We start from the raw sequence: 24,619 nt of genomic DNA, 5'->3' as shown, positions 1-24,619 counted from the left end.
CTTGTGGCTGAAAGGGCAGGTTAATTAATGTGTAATTGATTCATTAATTAACCTGCAATAAAAGGCAATAAATGTTGGACACGGTGTAACCCGGTCCGCTGCTCTTATGGCGAGACTAACGACCCACTTTCTTACGTCACGCATACTTTTTGTACGCCACGAGGGAAATAAAACAACGGACCAATGCACGTTCTGACTTCGTAACTTATCCAGGATTATCCGGCCTCCTTAGAGTCTTTCCCTTAAAAAAAAATCTGCCCCTCGAGATAAGGTCGGTGCGCCTCGATCCTTGTTTTAAACAAAATTTTGACTGTTCAACAGAATATTTATTGGGGATTATGGTACTGAATTCTAATTATGTGATCAGATTTGTCAAAATTAAATTTTTTTTAAATTTATGACCTAGCCCACTTGTTTCTTCGATGCAACCAATTACAGAACTATGAAAGGTGGGCGTAAGAAATAACGGTATGGTTGAAGACGAATGGATATTTCATATTGAATAGCGGTGTAGGAAAATCTGTTTAAAAGGAAGTAACCAAGAGCTAGACCACGAGAAAAACTTGCACCTAATAGGAGCTCTGCTATGGCGAACATTTTGACCTCATGTCTTCAGATCGCTTGGATCCGAAGAACATATACGAGAGTTGATCGGAAAGTAAAGTCACAACTGCATGCTATAAAATCTAGAATAGTCACATGTTATCAAAAAAAATTGACATACAAATTAATTTGTCCCTTTAAATTTGATTTTACAAAATACTCTCTAAATATTAGGATAAACACAACGTTACATGTTGGTTCTTCTACAGCCACACGGCAAGAATGTTACCGACGTCGTTATGACGTTACTTTTCGGCTCTCATCTTCAGTCCATCCCCATATCTTTTAAACCCCTCACATGCTTCTTTTAAACAATCTTTACTGCTTTTTAGGCTATAAACCGTCTTGTTTTGAGTTGTAGTATTAATATCATTTAAATTTTGTCCAAATGCTATTTCTAGATTGATTTCTTTTTACGTAAATCTTATATATATTACATGTACATGTGTTGAAGAGAAGCGTCGGTACATTCTTGTCGTGCGGAATAGAGGAAAGTTTTTAGGTGTGTTTATTGTATATATTTTATGAAGTATTGCATACATCTAAATGAAATTTTAGGGCAAAAGTCATATATATATATATATATATATATATATATATATATATATATATATATATATATATATATATATATATATATATATATATATATATATATATATATATATATAAAACAAGATTCTGTGGTTCATTTGAGCTTGAGCGTTTTGACTCTTCCCAAAACAGTCTCTCATCGATCGCATGGATCTGGATTAAAAAAAACAAAAACAAAAACAAAAAAACAACAACAACAACAAAAAAAAACAAAAACAAAAAAACAAAAAAAAACACACACACACAAAGGCAGACTAAAGATCTCTTGGATCCCCCACAGGTGTTTCAAAAGCACAAAATGAATGGTAGAGTGCAGAAAGACCAGCTGAGCTTACTGGGTACTGTACATGAGATCAATGAGAGAGTGCAGAGAGACCAGCTGAGCTCACTGGGGACTGCATAGGAGATCTATGGGAGATCAATATGTGCTTGAGAGATCACGGAGAGATCTTGGAGACTGGTGTGAGATCTGAGAGAACCCGCCTCGGTATTTTTCATTCTAACAAAAAACGGACTTTCCATGTCTCTCTCAGATTACCGAGAGCTCGGTCGAACTTTAAATCTACAAGTCTCATCAACGATTTCTGTCCGTGTAAAGGTGTCTTAACGAACTGATGTCGAACGCAAGATGCACCAGAATTTTCGATCTCTCTCTCTCTCTCTCAAGTTTCATATCGTTTGTCTGGTTATCATCCACTTTCACTGAAAGTAGGGGATATTAATTTGGGTCTGTTCGTCCGTCTGTCCGTGTAAAATGTGAAGATAACAGTGATGAACTTTTGTTTTCCGGACAATATTTTAGAAAGCCTTTGAGCATTTGCAATGAAATTTGATTACAATTCCTTATGGCAAAGGAAATACCCCTGTTGATTTTGAGGTCAGAAAGATCAAGATCAGAAACAATCATACACTGCAGATGATAACGTTAGTGTTCTTTGAGTTTCATTCAATAAAATTTAATATAACAAATTCCCATGGCCTAAAATGACTACTTTTGATTTTGAGGTGAATAAGTAAAATGTCAAGGTCAGAAATTTTTTTTTGTCTGTTTGTAACTTTCGTTTTCGTTTCCGGACGTTATATTAAAAAAATCTTAAGGCCGGTTTACACGGTAAAGCAAGCTGTATAAACCTTGTCATATACATCAAAATGCTACCGTGTATACGGGGCTATTACACGGAATTTAAACCTTCCCGGAGTCATATATTCCACGCGTTCGAATAGAGCGTGTCTCTATTCTGTACAGCAAGTCGTATGAGACTCTCTATCTTTGGCCAATCAGTGGTCTGGGATTTGGGTGATCTATTTATGCTTTACTAACCAATTCAATATTTTAAAAGAATATTTCAACATTTTTATACGTTATGGCTTGTTCAAATTTAAAATGTATTTTTTTTTTTAACATTTTCGCTGAATAAATTTGAAACAAATCGTATCAAATAATTAAGAGCGAAAATCAATCTTTCAATGCTAAAATCTTAGTTTAAAATTGATGTTTTGAAGATCCATCAAATAAATTTTGGTGTAGCATTCCTTCTTAAATATATTTCAAATAGACGATTAATTTTATATTTGACCGGTGATCAAAAAATTTACGCAGTGTAAGAGTAAATCGTTCTGCTGCTGAAATTGAATTTCTCATTAATGTGTCCCGCTTCTTTATAAATGGCCGGGGATACTACGTTCAGAAGATCATCAAAATCTGCCATATATCCATTCGCAGAAAAAGTGGTTCTGATATGCACCATAGTGATCACTCCCCTCCCGATCCATTGTCTGACCCGTGGCCTTCCTCTAGATCTCCTTGCTGGCACAACAGCGAGTGGAAATGAAATTATCAAAATGCACATTAAGATAACTATCTTCCTCTTCCTGTCCTTCCATGTTAACAAAATGAAAAAAAAATCTGTACTTCTTCAAAGGGGCGTTTTGTTTGTTTAAATAACAAAAGAGTGGAATGTAAACCTGTTTTACCGTGTAGACATATAAGGAATATATTACAAAAGTTGTAAACGACAAGTTGTATACGACAGGTATTACCGTGTAAACCGGCCTTTAGAGGCTAGCCATGAAATTTTATATCACAACTCTTTATGGCCTAAAAAAGACCCCTACTGAATTTCAGTTCCTCCACTTTTTTTTTTTTTTTTTTTTGGCTGAAGTGGGGGACGCAAATTCTCTGAATGAGGTTTCCATTCACATTCAGTTCATCTGAGCTGTGAAAAATAACACATAGCAAGAAATAATTAAGATGAAGTAATATTCTTTCTTTCTCTGTTCCATGTTTTATCTTACTGCCCATGGTCTCCTTCTTATTATTCAAACATACCTGTTAGTTTATTTCTTTTTTTACCTTAGAAATGAAAATTCAATAGTACTAAATATTTAACCAATTAAGTCACGACTTGGAGGAAGAAAACACCGGTAAGTATCTTGTTAGGTGTAATGCAGACTGAAGGAAGGTTTCTCATAATTAACAATTAATTAACAGCTGTTTTGTTGATTGTCATTCGCAGTAGGACGAATCATAAATCAAATTTTTAATGTGGAAATAAAGTACACTAATATACATAACCGTACATTATATCAAAATGATATGCAAGTTGTAAACAACGGTATACTCATTTTATATCATAGTACATATGATTTATTAAGTTTCTTTTGTTTTTGTTTCTAAAGTACAGTCAATTAATTATTTGGGTTTCGAGAGTTAACAAAGCAATTTCAAACATTATCAAACTTAATATAATACCTAGGTTCATGTAACAATCCATATTGCAGAAAGCAAATAAATTAATACTTCTGTTTTTTTTCCTACTATAAAGGTTTAACAATTTTTATTGATATCAGATAAATGCAGTTGCATCTTATAAATTAGTTTCCTTCTTTAGTAATCTATTCATGCGTAGTTATTCCTTGTGAAGGAAATCCAAGATCTTACAGCAATCTCAATAAATAAAGTATCAGTACGTGTATGTGTGTTGAGTCAGAGAGACGTTAGCTTGTTGTAGGTCAAAGGGTCACTTGATGCCCTTCTATAGAAGTATTGTTTGTTATCGAGATAATTTTTGATATATTTAGTATTTAGTCCTATTCCTGTAGAAAATCAACATACACGAATTCCATATAATTGTTAGTGGTAATAATAATAATGTTCTGTGTTCTACAATTTAATATTCTAGCTTGTAGACTGCTTTTTTTTTCTTTTCAAGATCCAAGACCTTTTTTATTTTCTTCTTCATCCAGATGAACTTGGTCAAGTGGTTGACCAATGAATACAGGATGTGTTTCAGTGTGTGCTTGTACAGTGATGTACAGATCAAGTTTAACTTTGGAGTCTCGTGGTCCACATTTGAAAGGAACACAACTGCGGTCACAGATTGGTGTCAAACAGTCATGACTTCATTAATTTAAATAAAACATTTAATTATATTTTTATCAGCAACACATTATTGATTGCTTTATTGTATGTTGTTTTACGTCCCATTCAATAATTTTTCACTCACAGAGAGACGTCACCATACACCGGTGAAGGGCTTCAAATTTAGACCTTTACTGAGCACTCGGGGCCATAGAGCAGTGAAGGATCTTTCCTGTCAACGCCTAACGTGATGCGGAACCTCGGTTTTCAAGGTCTCATCCGAAAGACCCGCAATTTCCACTTTAAAGTGCCGAGCGCTTGGTGAAGGAACAGTTGCCAACTATTTTTAACCGATGTAGGTCTGACGCGACCGGGGCTTGAACCCACGGCCTTACGGCTCCACCGAGCTACCGTCACGATTCGACACACACTTTTAAGAACGGGATTAAATCTACATTTTAAAATACAGCTGAACTCGCTATCTCGAACTTCAATATCTCGAATTCCATGAATATGTTGAAGTGAGTTGAAAAGCCAATCATCATTTTCCCTCAGTATCGAACCCTGTCGAAGTTTTTTTTCTGAGTTCAAGATATTGAGGTTTAGATGTACATTAATCTATAAAAGAAAATATCTATTAGCAAAGTCTTTGTAAATAAAAAAAATTAAACTGTACTCACAATTAAAACATACATACTCAAAAAAGGGACATTGTCATTTTTAGTTTATTTATACAAGAACAAAATGTAAAATCACCTCCATCACTGAGGTAAGAACAAGCAAAATAAATAAATACTTCAATAAACAAGTAGTCTCCAGAACGTTATCCTACAATCCTTAGATAAAACACAATCACTGGCTAATAACTGGTCCTAAGATATATACAATTCAAAAAACTCAAACAAAATTTTGAAGGATATGGTTTGTACAATTCAGAATTCTTATTGAAAAGTTTTTACATTGTGTATAAACCACTGATTGCAAAAAATTTGTTACACACATGAAAATAATAATTCTGGTCTTCAACTAAGAATGCAATAACTGCTATACATTGAAAGTACCAGGTAATTGGCAACAAAATACTTTTGATTGTTAAAAGTTTCTTCAAATAGTATAAACTTTAAATGTTTAAATTTCTTGACAATGTTTAAATGCGATCTATTTAACATTTTGTAATAATGATGTACAGCTTGTCTCTATTGGCAAGTTTTCAATGTTCTCTGATATTCTATCTTAGTTCCTTGTTATAATATCATGCTTCACACTGAGATCTGTCTATTGTCAGTATAAACTGACACATGTCTATTGTCAGTATAAACTGACACATGTCTATTGTCGGTATAAACTGACACGTCTATTGTCAGTATAAAATGACACACGTCTTTTGTCAGTATAAAATCTGGAGACTGGAGTGTGTACCATAACTAAAACAGAATTTGCTGATTGTGTGATGTGATGTAGTTCAGCTCTGGCACCACTCACAGTAGTGTGTGGGTTAATTACTACATAAAAACAGAATTTGTTGATTGTGTGTGATATAGTTCAGCTCTGGCACCACTCACAGTAGTGTGTGGGTTAATTACTACATAAAAACAGAATTTGCTGATTGTGTGTGATGTGATGTAGTTCAGCTCTGGCACCACTCAGAGTGGTGTGTGGGTTAATTACTACATAAAAACAGAATTTGTTGATTGTGTGTGATGTGATATAGTTAAACTCTGGCACCACTCACAGTAGTGTGTGGGTTAATAACTACATAAAAACAGAATTTGTTGATTGTGTGTGATGTAGTTCAGCTCTGGCACCACTCACAGTAGTGTGTGGGTTAATTACTACATAAAAACAGAATTTGTTGATTGTGTGTGATGTAGTTCAGCTCTGGCACCACTCACAGTAGTGTGTGGGTTAATTACTACATAAAAACAGAATTTGTTGATTGTGTGTGATATAGTTCAGCTCTGGCACCACTCACAGTAGTGTGTGGGTTAATTACTACATAAAAACAGAATTTGCTGATTGTGTGTGATGTGATGTAGTTCAGCTCTGGCACCACTCAGAGTGGTGTGTGGGTTAATTACTACATAAAAACAGAATTTGTTGATTGTGTGTGATGTGATATAGTTAAACTCTGGCACCACTCACAGTAGTGTGTGGGTTAATAACTACATAAAAACAGAATTTGTTGATTGTGTGTGATGTAGTTCAGCTCTGGCACCACTCACAGTAGTGTGTGGGTTAATTACTACATAAAAACAGAATTTGTTGATTGTGTGTGATGTAGTTCAGCTCTGGCACCACTCACAGTAGTGTGTGGGTTAATTACTACATAAAAACAGAATTTGCTGATTGTGTGTGATATAGTTCAGCTATGGCACCACTCAGAGTGGTGTGTGGGTTAATTACTACATAAAAACAGAATTTGCTGATTGTGTGATGTGATATAGTTAAACTCTGGCACCACTCAGAGTGGTGTGTGGGTTAATTAGTAAATTAAAACAGAATTTGCTGATCGTGTGGTGTGATATAGTTCAGCTCTGGCACCACTCAGAGTGGTGTATGGGTTAATTACTAAATTAAAACAGAATTTGCTGATTGTGTGATGTGATATAGTTAAACTCTGGCACCACTCAGAGTGGTGTATGGGTTAATTACTACATTAAAACAGAATTTGCTGATCGTGTGGTGTGAGGTAGTTCAGCTCTGGCACCACCTGAGATTCCCATGCAGATTCCATGTAGGGATCGTTTATCACCGAGTCCTAAAAAGCAACATGATTACATCTAATGTTAAATTTTCTTTTAATGTGGTCTCTAAGCTTTGTATGTAAGATTTCCTTCCATTCTTTAAGTAATGAAATGTTTAATGCCTTCACTGTTATCCAATAAATGCTAACTTAAAAGAGACAATCCTATAGAGGAATATTATAACTTTACCCATTGTCTGGAATTTCAGTTTCCATTGCTATGCTTACATTTACATGTTCATCACAACAAATTGTCATAAAGTTATTAATCTGTAGTTTGCATAAGCCTTGAAAACTGCAGAACAGCATTGGTTGGTGCATGAAGATTTTTTATCATCTAGGGGTTAAACTTACACCAAAAGTCCAGTCTCAATCAGTAAAAATGTTGTAATTTATACTATAAAACCTTATGGTACTTACGTCACTGATAGCAAAGAATCCTGTGTCATTGCATGGGTCCTCATGTTTTATTTTAGGAGATTGGAACTCAACCTGGACGGGAAGTGACGTGGGGATCAGATCAACATGATTGAAGAAGGAGGATCCAGGAACCACCTGGTTCACCTCTGATGTATCTAGAAAAAAGGAAACTACTGTTATGTCACAGAAAAAGAAGTAGAAATTTAAACACTAATGGTATTTATTTTACAAACTGTAAGGTACAAAATACATCTTGAAACTCTAATCTGCTATTCTGTTTGGCTGACAAACTTTCTCCTTTCCTTATGATTGGTTAGCAAACTCTGTTGTCACCTTGTGATTGATTAAGAAATGCCTCTCTTACCGTTTGATTGGCTGACGTACCTCCTGACTGCTCCATATACTACATCTGATTAGCTGTTTGTCCCTGACATCTGATTGGCTGTTAATCCTTACCTTGTGATTGGCTGACATGTACCTCCTGACTTCTCCAACTACTGACATCTGATTGGTTATTAGTCCTTACCTTGTGATTGGCTGACATGCACCTCCTGACTGCTCCAGCTACTGACATCTGATTGGCTGTTTGTCAGCGATGCCATGTTTATATAAATGTCTGGTTCTGTCACTTCATTCCACACTGGGTAAGAATCCTCAGCCAGAACAGAGAACTTCTCTTGATCCAGATGATGACAAAACATAGCATAACTGTATAAAACACACATTTATACAGAAAACAGTCACATAGACAATATACTGCATATATGTAGATACACAAGTTTGACTGTTTCCAGTATGCATGCATTTTATACCAAAATCATTATCATTATTAGTTTCCATGGTTGACCTATGAATTTCTGAAAATGTTAAGCTTTTCCCTATTAAAATAAGTTTTGATATGAATCATACAAACCCATCATTTTCTTTCTGTGAATCAGCTTCAATGGAATGAGCATCCTCCACATTTCTCTCTTCATGAAAACTCCTAGTCACAAAAAATATGATTTGATCACACTAGTAAGATTTATTTTGCTGGTTTTCTATGTGTATATATACATGTACTTTGTTGCATTATGTTTTTCACTATAATGAGTCAGTATAAATGACTACAATAAACAGGAAGTTTACATACTTCTCTAGCTGTCGTCTACATTTCTTCTCTCGAGAGCATTGTTTGTCTGTAGAAATACTTCTACTACGACCACTTCAATGGAAAATTTTTATCATTTTTACACATAAGACTGGCTAACTTCGCTATGGTACAAGATTTAAAACTTGACAAAGTCTCAAACAAATTTTATTCTTTCATTGTCTGTTCTGACCAAGATTGTTAGACCTTAGTCCAAATTAACAGATCTTACCGGGATTTTTCATCCTTGTCTTTCTGCTTTACTCTGCTTCTTCTGTGGTTTGGAGTGCTGAACAGAAAATTAAACATGTTTTTAGAGTATTCACCATTCATATTTACTGTACAGTAAACCACACTTGAAAATTGAAAATCATTTTGGTGTAAGTGTCAATTCATTATAAGTGTGTTTTTATAAGCCTGTTTTTCTGTATACAATCAAAAAACTCCTCACATATGATTAATTTTTAACATTTCACATCATGTGTGGTGAGACGGATCACAGTGTACATGCACAGGTATTACTGAATACATTATATCTGACTTTTTCAATTTTTTTTTTAAATCTGAAATTTCAGATTTTTCCCAATTGATATAAATTCTCATTTTCTCTTTTTTCTGGGGATTTTTCTCTGACATCTCTTCTGATAAATTTGATATCTTTCCTCTAGTTTTTAAATATCATATCGGATTCTCTCTAAGGGGAATATCTGATTCTCACTTTTGACTTCCTCCAAAATCTGTTGTTTTCTATCAAGTGAACATGACTGTTACCTTTTCTGATACTTTTTGAGATATTTGGCTGACATCCTAATGCTGGCTTACTTTTAATGCTGTTTTGGGATATCTGTAATTCTGTCTCACTTTTGATTCTGATTTGGGATATCTGTGATTTGACTCACCACTGATTCTGTTTTTGGATATATGACATCTGTGATTCTGTCTCACCTTTGACTCTGTTTTGGGATATCTGATATCTGTGATTCTGTCTCACCTTTGACTCTGTTTTGGGATATCTGATATCTGTAGGGCTGTCACGGTTCCAAAATTTTTCGGGTCGGGTCGGTTCTGTAAATTTTCGGTTCGGTTCCGGGTTTTTCGGGTCGGGTATTTACATCTATTTTAAACCTTAATTTCATGAATTTAACTTGAAAAATCTTTATTTGTTACATTAAATTTACATTGAAAACAAGTCTTAACCATGCGAACGTCTAGACATCGGTGACTTGGCCTACTATTAGCCACAACCTGACCATTCCTGCTCGTTTTGATAATTATCTAATACTTCCGTGACAAGTGTTTTGTCATGGAATGAAGTAGATTTCAGTTGTGATGTTTATTTATCACTGTTATCGTCATCATTCCTTTGATTTCGTCGCCATTTTTTGTATTGAACAGACTCTAATATATAAGCCAGACCCGAACCGAAATCCGGAAAAATGGAACCGGAACCGAACCGAACAACTTGAACCGCGGTTCTCGGTTATTTCGGGTACTTGTGACAGCCCTAGATATCTGTGATTCTGTCTCACTTTGACACTGTTTTGGGATATCTGATATCTGTGATTCTGTCTCACTTTGACACTGTTTTGAGATATCTGATATCTGTGATTCTGTCTCACCTTTGACTCTGTTTTGGGATATCTGATATCTGTGATTCTGTCTCACCTTTGACACTGTTTTGGGATATCTGTGATTCTGTGCCACCTCCGATTCTGTTTTGGGATATCTGTGATTCTGTCTCACCTTTGACTCTGTTTTGGGATATCTGATATTCTGTCTCACCTCTGATTCTGTTTTGGGATATCCTCTTCATCCTCCAGATCCATTTGCTCTATGCTCTCTGTACACAACAGATCTGACAAACTGAGGTTTCCCTCCTCTTCTTCATTACAAAGCTTCTACAGAAATGTAGTCTTAATATAGTGATCCATAAATTATCAGATTTAATACAATTTTCTATGTCATTTTCTCCCAAATACATCTTAGTACATAAAAAAATAATCAGTGCTTTAAAATGATCAAAATGAATTTAATATTAACCTGATAGTAATAGAACTTGAGGTATCAAAATGTCAACAGTGTAAAAACAGGATGTTCTATTGTCCTCTGATAAATGAAAAACTTACTCCACAGATGAGAGTAAAAGGTGATGCAGGAACACCTTGATCATCTGGTTCAGGTAACTTTACAGGTGTAAATCCTTTGTTGTCAAACTGCATCTATATGGAGCAAGTAAGTTATAATGTAAAAAAAATATGTGATAACCACAAACTAAAGAAATCCATGACTTTCAAAACCAAATGACATCTGTGTAAACATAGTAGGTATTCAAACTGATATATCCACTTGATAATTAGAACCTCAAAATGTATCGATACATTATCTATTTAACAAGAGGCCCAAGGGCCTTAACGGTTCACCTGAGTACAATACAACAATTTAGAGGATCCATAAACTGAAAAATGAAGCTTTGTTGCCCAAAAGCAAGAAAAATAGTATGATTAGCATCAACAAAATAACTGGTCTAGTATCTATCTGCCTATCTGACTTTCCAAGTCATTAAATCTATGAAAGTACTTTTTCATTATACAATAAATTATCTTGCATAATTCTCTTATTCTATTGAGCTTTCAAATACATTATTTACATTGATTAATTATCAAAGGTGAATGGCAAAGGGGAATAACTTTGCTCAGCAGAAAGAGCCCTGGCCAGGACTAGAACACTTGACTAAATGGTCCAGGTGTTCAAAATTCTGGTAAAAATACCCTTGCATATTAAAACTTTTACTTTGTTTCAGGGTTCGAAATTCACTATATACAACTCGCAAAATGCGTGTTAGAATTCCCAAATTGCGAGTTAAAAATTAGGTAACTCGCAAAAACTTGCGAGTTGATTTTTTTGGCACTGAAACTGAAATTGAAAATTATATATTATGACAGAACACAATGCTTTTGATTTAACTCAGTAATTTAAATTGAAGTTGCACTGTAGTTGTATTTTGTGTATTGTACAGTAGTTACTTTTTCCTTAAGTTACATGTTTTTAATTTATATAAATTTAACTTTATATGAAAATTGCGAGTAGTCTTATAAAATTGCGAGTTCACTTTCTTGGTACTCGCAATTATTTGCGAGTTGTAATTTTAGGGAGTTTCTAACCCTGTGTTTGCCTTGAACATCCCCAGAAGCATAGAAGATTTTCAAAGAAATACATTTTCACCATATTATTAAATAAATAAAGCCCCATCCTCACCCAGAACATCTGACCCATTGGCCACGAACTCACAATTCTGGAAGAAGCACCCTTTCTCATTATAACTATACACTTGTTTCTTTACTTTATAACCAGTAGTAGAAAAAATATTTTGAAGAAATTATGCATTTTCACTATATATAATCAATAGAGCTCTTCCCCCCTCACCAGAACCCCTGACCCAAGGGCCATGAGGCATTCTTCCTTATCATAACCATGCACTTCCATTGTTTGAAAAATACCCAGGCGCACAGAAGATTTTGAAAGAATTCATGCCTTTTCCCTATATAATCAATAAAGCCCCGCCCAAACACCAGAACCCCTGACCCAGGGGCCATTAAATTCATAATTTCTGAGGCAGCCATGCTCATCATAACTATGTACTTAGTTTATTTAATATCCACGAGCAGAGAAGAAGATTTTCAAAGAATTAATGCAATTTTACTATATAATCAATGGAGCCCATCCCTAACACCAGAACCCCTGACTCAAGGGCCATGAAACAATTTCTGAAAAGGCAGTCATGCTCACCATAACTATGTTCTTAGTTAGTTTATTTAATACCCAGGAGCAGAGAAAAAGATTTTCAAAGAATTAATGCAATTCTACTATATAATCAATAGAGCCCTGCCCTAACACCAGAACCCCTGACCCTGGGGCCATGAAATTCACAATTTTGGAAGAGGCACTCCTGCTCATCATAACTATGCACTAAGTTACTTTATTTAATGCCCAGGAGCAGAGAAGATTTTCAAAGAATTAATGCATTTTAACTATATAATCAATAGGCCCCGCCCTAACACCAGAAACCCTGACCCTGGGGCCATGAAATTCACAATTTTGAAAGAGGCACTGTTGTTCTTCATAACTATGTACTTAATACCGAGGAGCAGAGAAAATTATTGCAATTCTACTACATAATCAATAGAGCCCCGCCCTAACACCAGAACCCCTGACCCTGGGGCCATGAAATTCACAATTTTGAAAGAGGTACTCTTGCCCATCATAACTATATATTAAGTTAGTTTATCTAATACCCATGAGCAGAGAAGAAGATTTTTAAAGAATTAATGCCTTTTCACTATATAATCAATAGAGCCCCGCCCTAACACCAGAACCCCTGACCCTGGGGCCATGAAATTCATAATTTCAGAAGAGGCACTCTTGTTCTTCATAACTCTGTACTAACTTAGTTCATTTAATATCCAGGAGCAGAGAAGAAGATTTTCAAAGAATAAATAACATTTTCACTATATAATCAATAGAGCCCCACCCTAACACCAGAACCCCTGACCCTGGGGCCATGAAATTCATAATTTCAGCAGAGGCACTCTTGCTCATCATAACAATGTACTAAGTTACTTCATTTAATACCCAGGAGCAGAGAAAAAGATTTTCAAAGAATTAATGCATCTTCACTATATAATCAATAGAGCCCCGCCCTAACACCAGAACCCCTGACCCTGGGGCCATGAAATTCATAATTTTGGAAGAGGCCCTCTTGCTCTGACATCATAACTATGTACTAAATTAGTTCATTTAATACCCAGGAGCAGATAAGAAGATTTTCAAAGAATTAATGCATTTTAACTATATAATCAATAAAGCCCTGCCGTAACACCAGAACCCCTGACCCTGGGGCCATGAAATTCACAATTTTGGAAGAGGCACTCTTGCTCATCATAACTATGTACTAACTTAGTTCATTTAATACCCAGGAGTTGATAAGAAGATTTTCAAAGAATTAATGCATTTTAACTATATAATCAATAAAGCCCTGCCGTAACACCAGAACCCCTGACCCTGGGGCCATGAAATTCACAATTTTGGAAGAGGCACTCTTGCTCATCATAACTATGTATTAAGTTACTTTATTTAATACCCAGGAGCAGAGAAGAAGATTTTCAAAGAATTAATGCATTTTCACTATATACTCAATAGAGCCCTGCCCTAACACCAGAACCCCTGACCCAGGGGCCATGAAATTCACAATTTTGAAAGAGGCACTCTTGCTCATCATAACTATATACTTAGTTGATTTATTTAATACCCAGGAGCACAGAAGAAGATTTTCAAAGAATTAATGCATTTTCTCTATATAATCAATAGAGCCCCACCCTAACACCAGAACCCCTGACCCTGGGGCCATGAATTTCACAATTTTGAAAGAGGCACTCTTGTTCTTCATAACTATGTACTTAGTTACTTTATTTAATACCCAGGAGCAGAGAAGAAGATTTTCAAAGAAATAATGCACTTTCACTATATGATCTATATAGCCCCACCCTAGCACCAGAACCCCTGACCCTGGGGCCATGAATTTCACAATTTTGGTAGAGGACTCAATGCTTATTACAATGATGCCAACAGTTTGACTGCTTGATGTCCAGGAGTAAAGAAGAAGATTTTTAAAGATTGCATTATTTTTGGTGGTTTAAGCCCCACACCTCAGGCCCCAGGGGGGCAGGGACCATGGAATTCACAATTTTTGTTCCCCTTCACCCATAGATGCTATATGCCAAATTTGGTTGAAATTGGTTAAGCGGTTTCAGAGAAGAAGCTAAAAATGTTCAGATGTTAACACACGATGCACGACGCACGCCGACGGACGAGAACGGATAGCAATAGGTCACCTGAGTGACTCAGGTGACCTAAAAAGTCAATGCAGAAATTATATTTACTAATAAATCATTTTCAGTCTCAAAACACTGACTTGGATACCATTTTATTGCCCAGACAAGTTTTTTTAAATACTTTTTCTGCCAGTGACCTTGAACTTGACAAAATGACCTTTGGGTCAAGGTCAAAACACACCCTCAGGTCATGAACAATCTTTGTGTCCCATTAAAAAGTTATACCCTGGACATGATTCCATGGACAGATGGACAATGTGATTCCTATATATATGTGCCCCCCCCCCCCCCCCCCCCACTTCATGCTGCAATGTTACAACAAAGAAGTTGAAAGAACCCATTTCAAAGCATTTTGTTGTTTAAATAACACACCTCCCACCCTCCATCTGGTGACTTTGTACCATTTACAATAGTTCCTTACCTTACGAATCACTTTCTCTGTTGGAGTTTTTGATTTTCCCCTTCTCTCCGTGGACGGAGTCCTGTCCAGAGCTCGACCACAGAATGTGCGTATCCCCGGGGGAGGGCTGATGAAATGCTCCGTCAGGATCTGATGGACAGGCACAGCTCTGTACTTAGGAATCTCCTCAAATAAAATTACAATATAAAAACAGTGTGTTAAAGGAATCTCCTCAAATAAAATTACAATATAAAAACAGTGTGTTAAAAAATCTCCTCAAATAAAATTACAATATAAAAACAGTGTGTTAGAGGAATTAAATAAAATTACAATATAAAAACAGTGTGATAGAGGAATTAAATAAAATTACAACATAAAAACAGTGTGTTAAAGAAAGCAATAAAATTACAATATATTAAACAGTGTGTTAAAGGAATCTCCTCAAATAAAATTACAATATAAAAACAGTGTGTTAGAGGAATTAAATAAAATTACAATATAAAAACAGTGTGTTAAAGAAAGCAATAAAATTACAATATAAAAACAGTGTGTTAGAGGAATCTCCTCAAATAAAATTACAATATAAAAACAGTGTGTTAGAGGAATTAAATAAAATTACAATATAAAAACAGTGTGTTAAAGAAAGCAATAAAATTACAATATAAAAAGTGTTTTAGAGGAATCTCCTCAAATAAAATTACAATATAAAAACAGTGTGTTAAAGGAATCTCCTCAAATAAAATTACAATATAAAAACAGTGTGTTAAAAGAATCTCCTCAAATAAAATTACAATATAAAAACAGTGTTTTAGAGGAATCTCCTCAAATAAAATTACAATATAAAAACAGTGTGTTAGAGGAAGCAATAATATATTCAAGTAAAATTCATCCAATGCTAAACCAAATATAAATGAGATGCACTGCATACCTTGATAGGTGTAGTCATAAAGAAGTGATGGGGGACGTCATGATCAGATCTTGGTAAGAGCATTGTGGTTTGCTGATCCATGGGAAGGCCATTACAGAGGTACGATTCTGTGTTGTAGGACATTCCCTCAGTAGTGTGGGATGATGAATCTCTCTTTTGAGGCAGTTTTTCCATCTCGTTGGATATCTCCAGTTTTGCCGAGTTCTGTGGTTCAGAGGATGTGGCCGTGGGTACCACTGCTTCATCCAACTGATAGAAATAAAGAAACATACTGACTTACCAAGGTTACATAATATTTTTTGATATGAAAACCCTTTTTTGAGGCATTATGGCTCTGGTTAGTGAAGAAATGTACTTAAAACTAAAACTATGTAGCCATCTCAAGACAAGGTGTGTTACAAAAGACTCTGGAACCAAGGTCATCTGGTAATGACCTTGACACATTTAAAGTCCCTGACCTGAGAAACATTGATCTGTAAAAGGTCAGTCTTCAGACACTCTGCAGGTAACACCATCAGGTCACAGAGGGACGACCTCATGTTGACCAATCCTGATTCCATGTCTGACGGAACATTACATCGACTTCTTTTACGCTGGGCATAATTCCTATTAATATAGTTAACAGTCAATACAACATATAGAACATAAATGCTGGAATTTTTTTTCTAAATGGTTTCAAAAGCAGTAAAATTACAAGAACCTCACAGATACAAAAATACACTATGAATGTGAACAGCTCATGACAAAAGTTTCAGGTACCACCTAAGCTGTAAGTCAGACTTCATTTTTTTAAATGAGGGGAAAAAAGTTAAATCTTTACAACTGAAGGGCAACTTTAAATACAATAATTCAAGAGTCTGGAAAATGCTTACATGAGCTACATATTGATAGACAAAGAGCATTATAATCTTCATAATAAATAACAAGACTTATCACTACTGAATTATACTACAGGTACAGCTTGACTCACTGCAGATACAATTCCTGTTGTTTGAGAGAGAAGTGGTTTTTCAGGTCCATTACATTTGCTTCCACCAAACCCTGCTCTGTCTTATATAGAGCTGCTTTATTCTTCATTTTTACTGAAATCAAATTACTTTGAACTGTATACATACTGTCTATACCGGTACATCATGAAAAAAAATTAAAAAAACAAGAAGTCTGTGAGACAATGCTCACCAGCAATACCCCCACTCTAAGTGAATATATGCTTTCATAAACCGCAACATATGGAATGCCTAAACAAAGACTGTGATAAAATTTCAAGCATCTGTGATGAGTAGTTGCTGAGAAAAAACTGCGACAGAAATTTGGTACGGACAGAGGCACAGATAAACAGGAAGTTGACATTGGATTCGTACAGAAATGAATCCCACCATTTATAGCATGCCTAAACAAAGAGTTTGCTAAAATTTCAAGCATCTGCAATGAGTAGGTGCTGAGAAAACTGTGACGAAAATTTGCTATGGACAGACACACAGACAGAAAGATGGATGGAAAGACAGACAGACACACAAGGGTAAAACAGTATACTCCTCTCTCTTTTAGAGCAGGAGCTAGTATAATCAACTAGACATGAGATAATGCATCACATGCCCTTCTAATTTTATGAAATTATTGTTTAATATTATCACTTGTAGAAATTTGTAATAATGAAAATTAAATCTAAAAGATGAGTAAATTTGATTATACCTTTCTGGTCCAGAATTTCTTGGAGTGTTCTTTCAAGGTTTTGAATGTGTTTTTCTGTCTCTTGTAAAACATAAGCCTTTAAAATAATACAGTAATATTTCAAGTTAAAGAAATAATTTTAAAAAAAAAGAAAGACTTACAATAAAAGAATGATTCAGGAAAAAATGTAAAATCATTATTAATTTGATAAACACAGTTTGACTGCCTTTCGTTGGATATCAAACACTCACATGTCTCAATATGATTTAAAAGTAAGGGGTTGTCAAGTGCAACATAAAACTTATATTTGTGATTTGTCAGTTTTAAATCCATGTGCATGATTCTTAAAATAATTTATGCTACTAACAGAGGAAACTTTCTACATCAATACACAATAAAATAAATGGTTTTAAGTGAGAAACATTCATGTGAAAAAAATAGTGAAGCTTGCAGAATATTTATCGCATATGAATAAATTTGGTTTACATGTACTTAGTCAGCATTCACTTTTTCGAAAGCACAGAACTGTAGCATTATATACCAGTAAGCTACAGATCTGCGCAAAACAACATCAACCTGCTACATGTATGAATTAATTCCATCTTGACATATAGTACAACTAAGATATGTATGCCACCAATGTGAAGACTATTGAATGCAAGTTCCAAAGACAAATCAGCAAGAAATCGTGTTTATTGTAATTCTTCATGAAGCAAGTATTCTTTGACTTTGTAGCATCGTTTTACTACTTAGAGTATATTTCAGATGAAAAAAAAAATTGAACAGAAATATATGAAATTTTGCTATAGGTTAAACAAAAAATACAAAATTAAGTTTTCAAAAACAAAGAAAACAAATATACCTTGGATATTTTCCGCTTCGACATTTTGTCGCTATTTGGGATAATTGATTTGAGTGTGTCATAACACGTGGCAACACTGGCCCTCCACTTGGCATCTGACTGCCTCCTTCTGACTCTCATAGGAACTGAACCTTTAGCCATATCTCTGTAAGAAATTAGACCATCACTCAGTGTTTGAAATAAACGTGCACCCGACTGCCAGAGACGTACAAATTTTGCCGCAGATTAAACAGATTTGCACATATCAATGCCCAGCTGGACGTTTTTTTGGCCATAAATTAAAATTCATATATTTGATAAATATCTCTCAAAATCAACTACTAGTATTGGTAGTTCAGTGTAACAAGCAAATGGGTAGAATTAGTCAGCTTATAGATTTGGACGGAAGTTATGGTGATTGTGCCCCATTCACATTATCCCTAAAAACAAATTTATAAAAGACTTTCATTTTCTCGGGCTAGTAGAGTTTTGGCAAGGCTGACAACTTTCACTCAGTCAGCCCTGTATGTCGAGCTAATACTACCATGAGTTTCAAACACAGCCATCACTGCACTTAAATACACAATGTACCAGTAATTAAAAACTAAAATTATTGCTTTAAATAAGTAAGTAAAAATTGTCATTTGTCAATATTTTCTCACTTAAAGGTGCTTCAGGACACAGATTTGAAGTTAATATTTTCTCAGATTTTCTGTATAATTTAGTGACTTATATGTTGCTATAGAATTTCATACTAAAATATAATAAAAATCTTATTTCATCTCGAAGTTATTAAAACTTCAAATTTCTGGACACATTGGATTGACACATCCTTGCGCTTTCACATATTTTAATTTCATTCTTAATACTTTAGAAAAGTGGCAATTTTGTTGTGTATTAATGAAAAATATTAAAACTATAACCCAGAAAATTCAGAGTAGAAATGTTCGAAAGCAAAACCCACTCACAGTATTGTAAGTCCATGCTCAGTGGTGTGTGCAGAGTTTAACAATTGAACACACCCCGTGAATCGTAAACATTAACAATAACAGAGCTCGTGCCCTGTTTACAAAAACAGTTTACGTTTCACAGGTGTGTTCAATTTGTTAAACTCTGTACACATCACAGAGCACAGACTAACAATACTGGTGAGTTGGTTTGGGTTTCGAACATTTCTACTCTGAATTTTCTGGATTATAGACGTAATATTTTTCATTAATACATAACAAAATTGCTTCTTTTCTGAAATATTAAGGAAAAGTTAAAATTTGTGTAAGTGCAAAGATGTGTTAATCAAACACGTCCTGGAATTCATAGTTCCAATAATTTCCAGATAAAATAAGTTTTTAATTATATTATCGTGTGAAATGCTATTGCAAAATATAAGTCGTGATATTATACAGAAAATTTGAGAAAATATTAAGTTCAAATCTGTGTCTAAGCACCTTTAAGGATAAATAACACAAACACACTTTTTTCAGAAATCAGCAATATTTTTCATAGATTTATATTCATATAGGTAACCTGAATGATATTTTCTGGGTAAAGTAGGAGAAAATTGTAAGATTTGTCACAATGTCAAAAATATGTGCAAAATTTTGCATAGAATTAGATAGAAAACAATACAAAGTTGCTTATCTAAGCACCAAAGAAAACTTACGAATTCTTTAGATTTGAGGGTTTTATTATTTAATATGTCATTTCCATTGAAAATCAGTCAAAAAATATATATCAACCCATGCATCGAATTTTTGTTTGTGGTATGTACCCTTAACCCTTTAATGTTTTTTATCCAGTGTCCAAAAAATGGGTCCTACAGGAGAAGTCTTGCTGTAATGTTGCGTTTTTCATGACACTCTTCTGTCATATTACTTAGGGCCTAATGATTTTACGAATAAAAAGAAGCATTCTATTTCTACATAATCGCTATGATAATGAATTGTCACAACACAAGTAATGTTACAGATATATGATAAACACACTACAGGGGCCAACACTAGCTGCTGATCGATTACCGTTTCCAAATCAGATTAATTTTGTCAAGTTTCATGAAATAACTCAAGTTTAACCCAATGACATTCTGTTATCCACATAGAATAGTATAGCTATATACACCCGAGTGTGGACCTATATGTAACCCTTTACTTTTCAGCTTAAACCTGTTTTCTATCATTTTGTGTTCATTATCATCGAAAATTTAGAATGAAATATTCATAAGCCACTTAAATCGTTTTAAGCAAGGGCCGTCGCCAGGTTTCCGGAAGGGGGGTGTGAATGAGGGTCAGGGAGCTGACGAATACCTCCTCCTCTCAGCCATATTTTTTTTAAAATAAATAACTGGTTACCATGTCATAACCATGTCATGACATGTCATGGTTGCTTAGGCCCGGGCATGGTATGCACCTGTACCAACCAAATGGACCTCAAGTAGATTTAACCAACCATGGTGCAACAGGAAAATCAAGCAGCTTTCTAGACAAAAGCAAAGAGCCTTCAAAACATATAAAAAATCAGGCAGGGATAAGGACAGACAGAGATACAGGCGCCTGCAGAAGTCAACCCAGCAGGAATGCAAGAGTGCCTATAATTCGTATGTATCGGACATGGTGCAGGAGGATTCCAACAGAAAGAAACTCTACTCCTTCATCAAGAGTAAGAAGTGTGACAGTGCTGGGATTGCTCCACTTCGCTCCGACGAGAATCTCCATGGAGACCCACAAACAAAATCTTCTCTCCTGAACCAACAATTTTCATCAGTGTTCACCACAGAGGATACATCTGATATCCCACCCCTAGGCACTAGTACCACCCCATCAGCACCTGATATCAGAGTCAGGGAGAAGGGCGTACTTAAGCTCCTGCATGGTCTCAACCCTAATAAGGTGACTGGCCCAGATGAGATCTCCACTAGATTTTTGAAAGAGATGGCTCATCCAGTTACACTCACTAAGATTTTCCAGGCATCCATTGACCAAGGTCAAACACCAGAGGACTGGAGAACGGCAAATGTCTCGCCAATATTCAAGAAGGGTGACAAGAGCAAGCCTGCGAACTACTGTCCAGTGTCCCTGACCTCTGTGTGTTGTAAGGTAACAGAGCACATCATCCACAGCCACCTAATGAATTTCTTTGAGCATCACAATATCCTAACCGACTACCAATATGGGTTCAGGAAGAAGCGATCCTGTGAGTCCCAACTAATAACAACAATCCAGGACCTCGCCATGAGCATTGAAAACAACACCCAGGTTGACGCAGTGCTGTTGGACTTTTCCAAAGCATTTGACAAGGTCCCACATGAGAGGCTGCTCGCCAAACTAGACCACCATGGCATGCGAGGCAGTCTACTAAATTGGATCAGGAGTTTCTTGTCTGGCCGAACTCAGAGAGTACTGGTCGAGGGACATTTCTCACCAACCGCACCTGTTACATCAGGAGTGCCCCAAGGAACGGTCCTCGGCCCACTGCTTTTCTTAGCATATATCAATGATTTACCCTCCAGAGTGAGATCAAAGGCCAGGCTATTTGCAGACGACTGCCTTCTGTACAGGGTCATCAATACAGAGGCCGATGCCAGACAACTCCAAATGGACCTTGACAACCTCCAAAAATGGGAATCTGACTGGCTTATGCATTTCAACCCAGACAAGTGTGAGGTTATCACCACCAAATGGAAGCAACGCACTACCTCATATTACATCCATGGGAAGGCGCTAGCCATTACCACCAAGGCCAAGTACCTAGGGATTAACATCTCCAACAACCTATCGTGGAACCATCATATCGATAGTGTTTGTAAGAAGGCAAACAACACCACCGCCTTTTTACGGAGAAACCTCTCGTCCTGTCCAAGGAACATCAAAGACAAATGTTATAAGACCTTGGTAAGACCCCAGCTAGAATATGCATCCACCGTCTGGGACCCTCACACAAAGAAAAACATTGATAAATTAGAAGCGGTGCAAAGAAGGGCTGCTAGGTTCGTGACTAATAACTACAACACCACCAGTAGTGTCACGAGAATGATACAGGCTAGAATGGGAGAGTTTACACCAACGTAGAATCAAAGCAAAGGCTACAATGATGTATCGTGTTGTCCATTCCCTTATTGCCATAGACCTGCCTCCCCAATTCAGCCAAACAGGAGCAGCCACAAGGGGACACCAACACCGATACAGGATCCCATTCTGCCTTACCAACATCTACAAGGAGTCGTTCTTTCCTACTACCATCAGGATATGGAACCACCTACCTGAAGACACCATCACGGCCATGTCCCTGGAGTCCTTTAAGACCAGGATCCAGGGATATAAAGCACCTTAAAGGAATGCAGTACACGTTTTTATCAGTTTTTTTTAAACTGTATATAGATGCGTGGACTCCCCCTCCCGCACACGTTTTTTAAAACATAATGAGATAATGCCGCAGCAGCGGCCCTTCACTTTAAAGGAAGAAGGAGACCTTGAGTGCATTCTAAATGTTTTTTTTTTTCACATATTAAATTAACAAAATCTACCAGCATTGCTTTGAACAGATGGATATTGAATTTATGATATATTCGACTGTTCCTTGTCAAAAGGGGTGCAATCCCTGTGGACCGACTGTTCAGACAGCCTTGAAAGTATTTTCGTATTGTTAGTAAAAACAATATGGCGGAATACTTTTTGTTCCTTGGTGATCTATTTCTACCGCCGTCCGCCCACGGTACAGTTGGCAGTACATCTTTTTTTTTACCTCACATATCAATTTCCACTCAATTACCTTAAAATTATTTGTGTTTTCGTCCAACAAATACATAAAGTGTGCCAAAACTTTTAAAACTATTTGTCCTTCCAACTTCGGTCACGTGAGCAAGTGCTTTATCTTCTACTCAAATCTCGAACCCGATCGTTTTGACCACGTACTTTATTAATTTCGCTACAATTTTTTCAAGTTAAGATTCGATTTTTAAAATGCAGGATATAATGTGAATAACAGTAGACGAAAGGGTTAGCCGTATAAAAAAATATAGACATAAAGCTAAAACAAAATTGTTTCTGTAATAAAAAAAATCATATCAATATACCTGATAAGATTTTCATTTTTAAAAGCATGTTATCCGGAACATTTTATCCACTTTACATATAGTATTTGAAAGGCAATTAATTAACTGTGCTTTATCATCAGGTCAATCGGGGCATCCCCCCACACATATTAGTTTTTCCCTTTGACATTTGTACCTTTCACAGGAGCAGCTGTGAGAGAGAGTGTGTGTATATGTTTCAATCTATCCTTTTTTCCAGACTGACACGCTTTGGGTAAAAGAAAGAATTCTACACGCCAAGTTTAAATTTTCTAGAACAGTAACTACTTTTATTTGTATTTTAATCATTGTACTTTAAATTACCGTAGGATGACAAGTCTCCCCATGTGGCCAGTCCTACCAGAAGATTATCAGGGATCAGGACCCCCCCCCCCCCCCCCAATCAAAGGGATAAATGTAGCAAATTAGATAACTACGGAAGCCCATTGTTATAACAAAGTTAACAATTTCTTTGAATTCGTTATAACATATTTGTTGAAATTGTTATAACGAATTCATAAATTTGTTATAACAAATTCAAAAACTTATGACAAATTAAATTCATTAAAATGAATTCCTTAGTTTGTAATGACAAATTAAAATCGTACTTAAAAAAACAAATTTGAGAATCCACAATATCGATTAAATATATATTTTTTTCTATAGGCCCTGATGCTTGAATTTGATTAAACTAATTTAATTCGTTATAACAAATTTTAGAATTTGTTTAAACAAATTTAATGCTATAACAAAATTTCAAAATTTGTAATAAATAAATTTAATTCGCTATAACAAATTTTGGAATTCATTCTAATGAATTCAAAGAAATTGTTATAATGAATTAAATTTGTTGTAACAAATTCGACAATTTATTACAATCGAATTCAAAAATATTTTATGATAGGTCCTAAATGGGCTTCTGTAGATAATCCTACAGAGAGTCAATCATTTTTTTCATTCAGTGACCCTTAACATGTTC

The 24,619-nt window shown here is 35.5% G+C and overlaps 1 protein-coding gene across 2 annotated transcripts; it reads right to left on the bottom strand.

Moving 5' to 3' along the window:
* Window positions 1-5,267: 5,267 nt before the first annotated feature.
* On the bottom strand, window positions 5,268-23,441 carry LOC133187258 (uncharacterized). Of its 2 annotated transcripts, none has more exons than XM_061322615.1 (15): window positions 23,340-23,441; window positions 18,600-18,744; window positions 17,759-17,834; window positions 17,037-17,148; window positions 16,525-16,672; window positions 16,067-16,315; window positions 15,160-15,324; window positions 10,977-11,069; window positions 10,633-10,748; window positions 9,083-9,139; window positions 8,854-8,925; window positions 8,635-8,706; window positions 8,248-8,429; window positions 7,722-7,876; window positions 5,268-7,316 (listed from the first exon to the last, which is right to left on the bottom strand). In XM_061322615.1, exons 2-15 carry the CDS (start codon window positions 18,738-18,740, stop codon window positions 7,215-7,217), a joined length of 1,740 nt encoding a protein of 579 aa, XP_061178599.1. In that variant the 5' UTR covers window positions 18,741-18,744; window positions 23,340-23,441; the 3' UTR covers window positions 5,268-7,214. The 2 variants fall into 2 exon arrangements, with proteins under 2 accessions (XP_061178599.1, XP_061178600.1); XM_061322616.1 differs by having other exon boundaries at window positions 15,160-15,321.
* Between the last annotated feature and the right edge of the window lie 1,178 nt (window positions 23,442-24,619).

Source organism: Saccostrea echinata, unplaced genomic scaffold (genome assembly GCF_033153115.1).
Source record: "Saccostrea echinata isolate AGI-Se365-2 ecotype Australia unplaced genomic scaffold, CSIRO_AGI_Sech_v1 ptg000014l, whole genome shotgun sequence".
NCBI lineage: Eukaryota > Metazoa > Mollusca > Bivalvia > Ostreida > Ostreidae > Saccostrea > Saccostrea echinata.
Note: the sequence above shows the minus strand (reverse complement) of the source record. Positions and strands in the feature narration are given on the sequence as shown.

Excerpts from the sequence above, each read along its gene's own strand:
- LOC133187258 (XM_061322615.1), bottom strand. The coding sequence starts at position 18,740 with ATGGCTAAAGGTTCAGTTCCTATGAGAGTCAGAAGGAGGCAGTCAGAT. Across the intron at positions 15,325-16,066 it reads TTATGACTACACCTATCAAG|GAGATTCCTAAGTACAGAGC; the intron begins GTATGCAGTGCA and ends ATTTTATTTGAG. Across the intron at positions 8,707-8,853 it reads TGTAGACGACAGCTAGAGAA|GAGTTTTCATGAAGAGAGAA; the intron begins GTATGTAAACTT and ends TTTTGTGACTAG.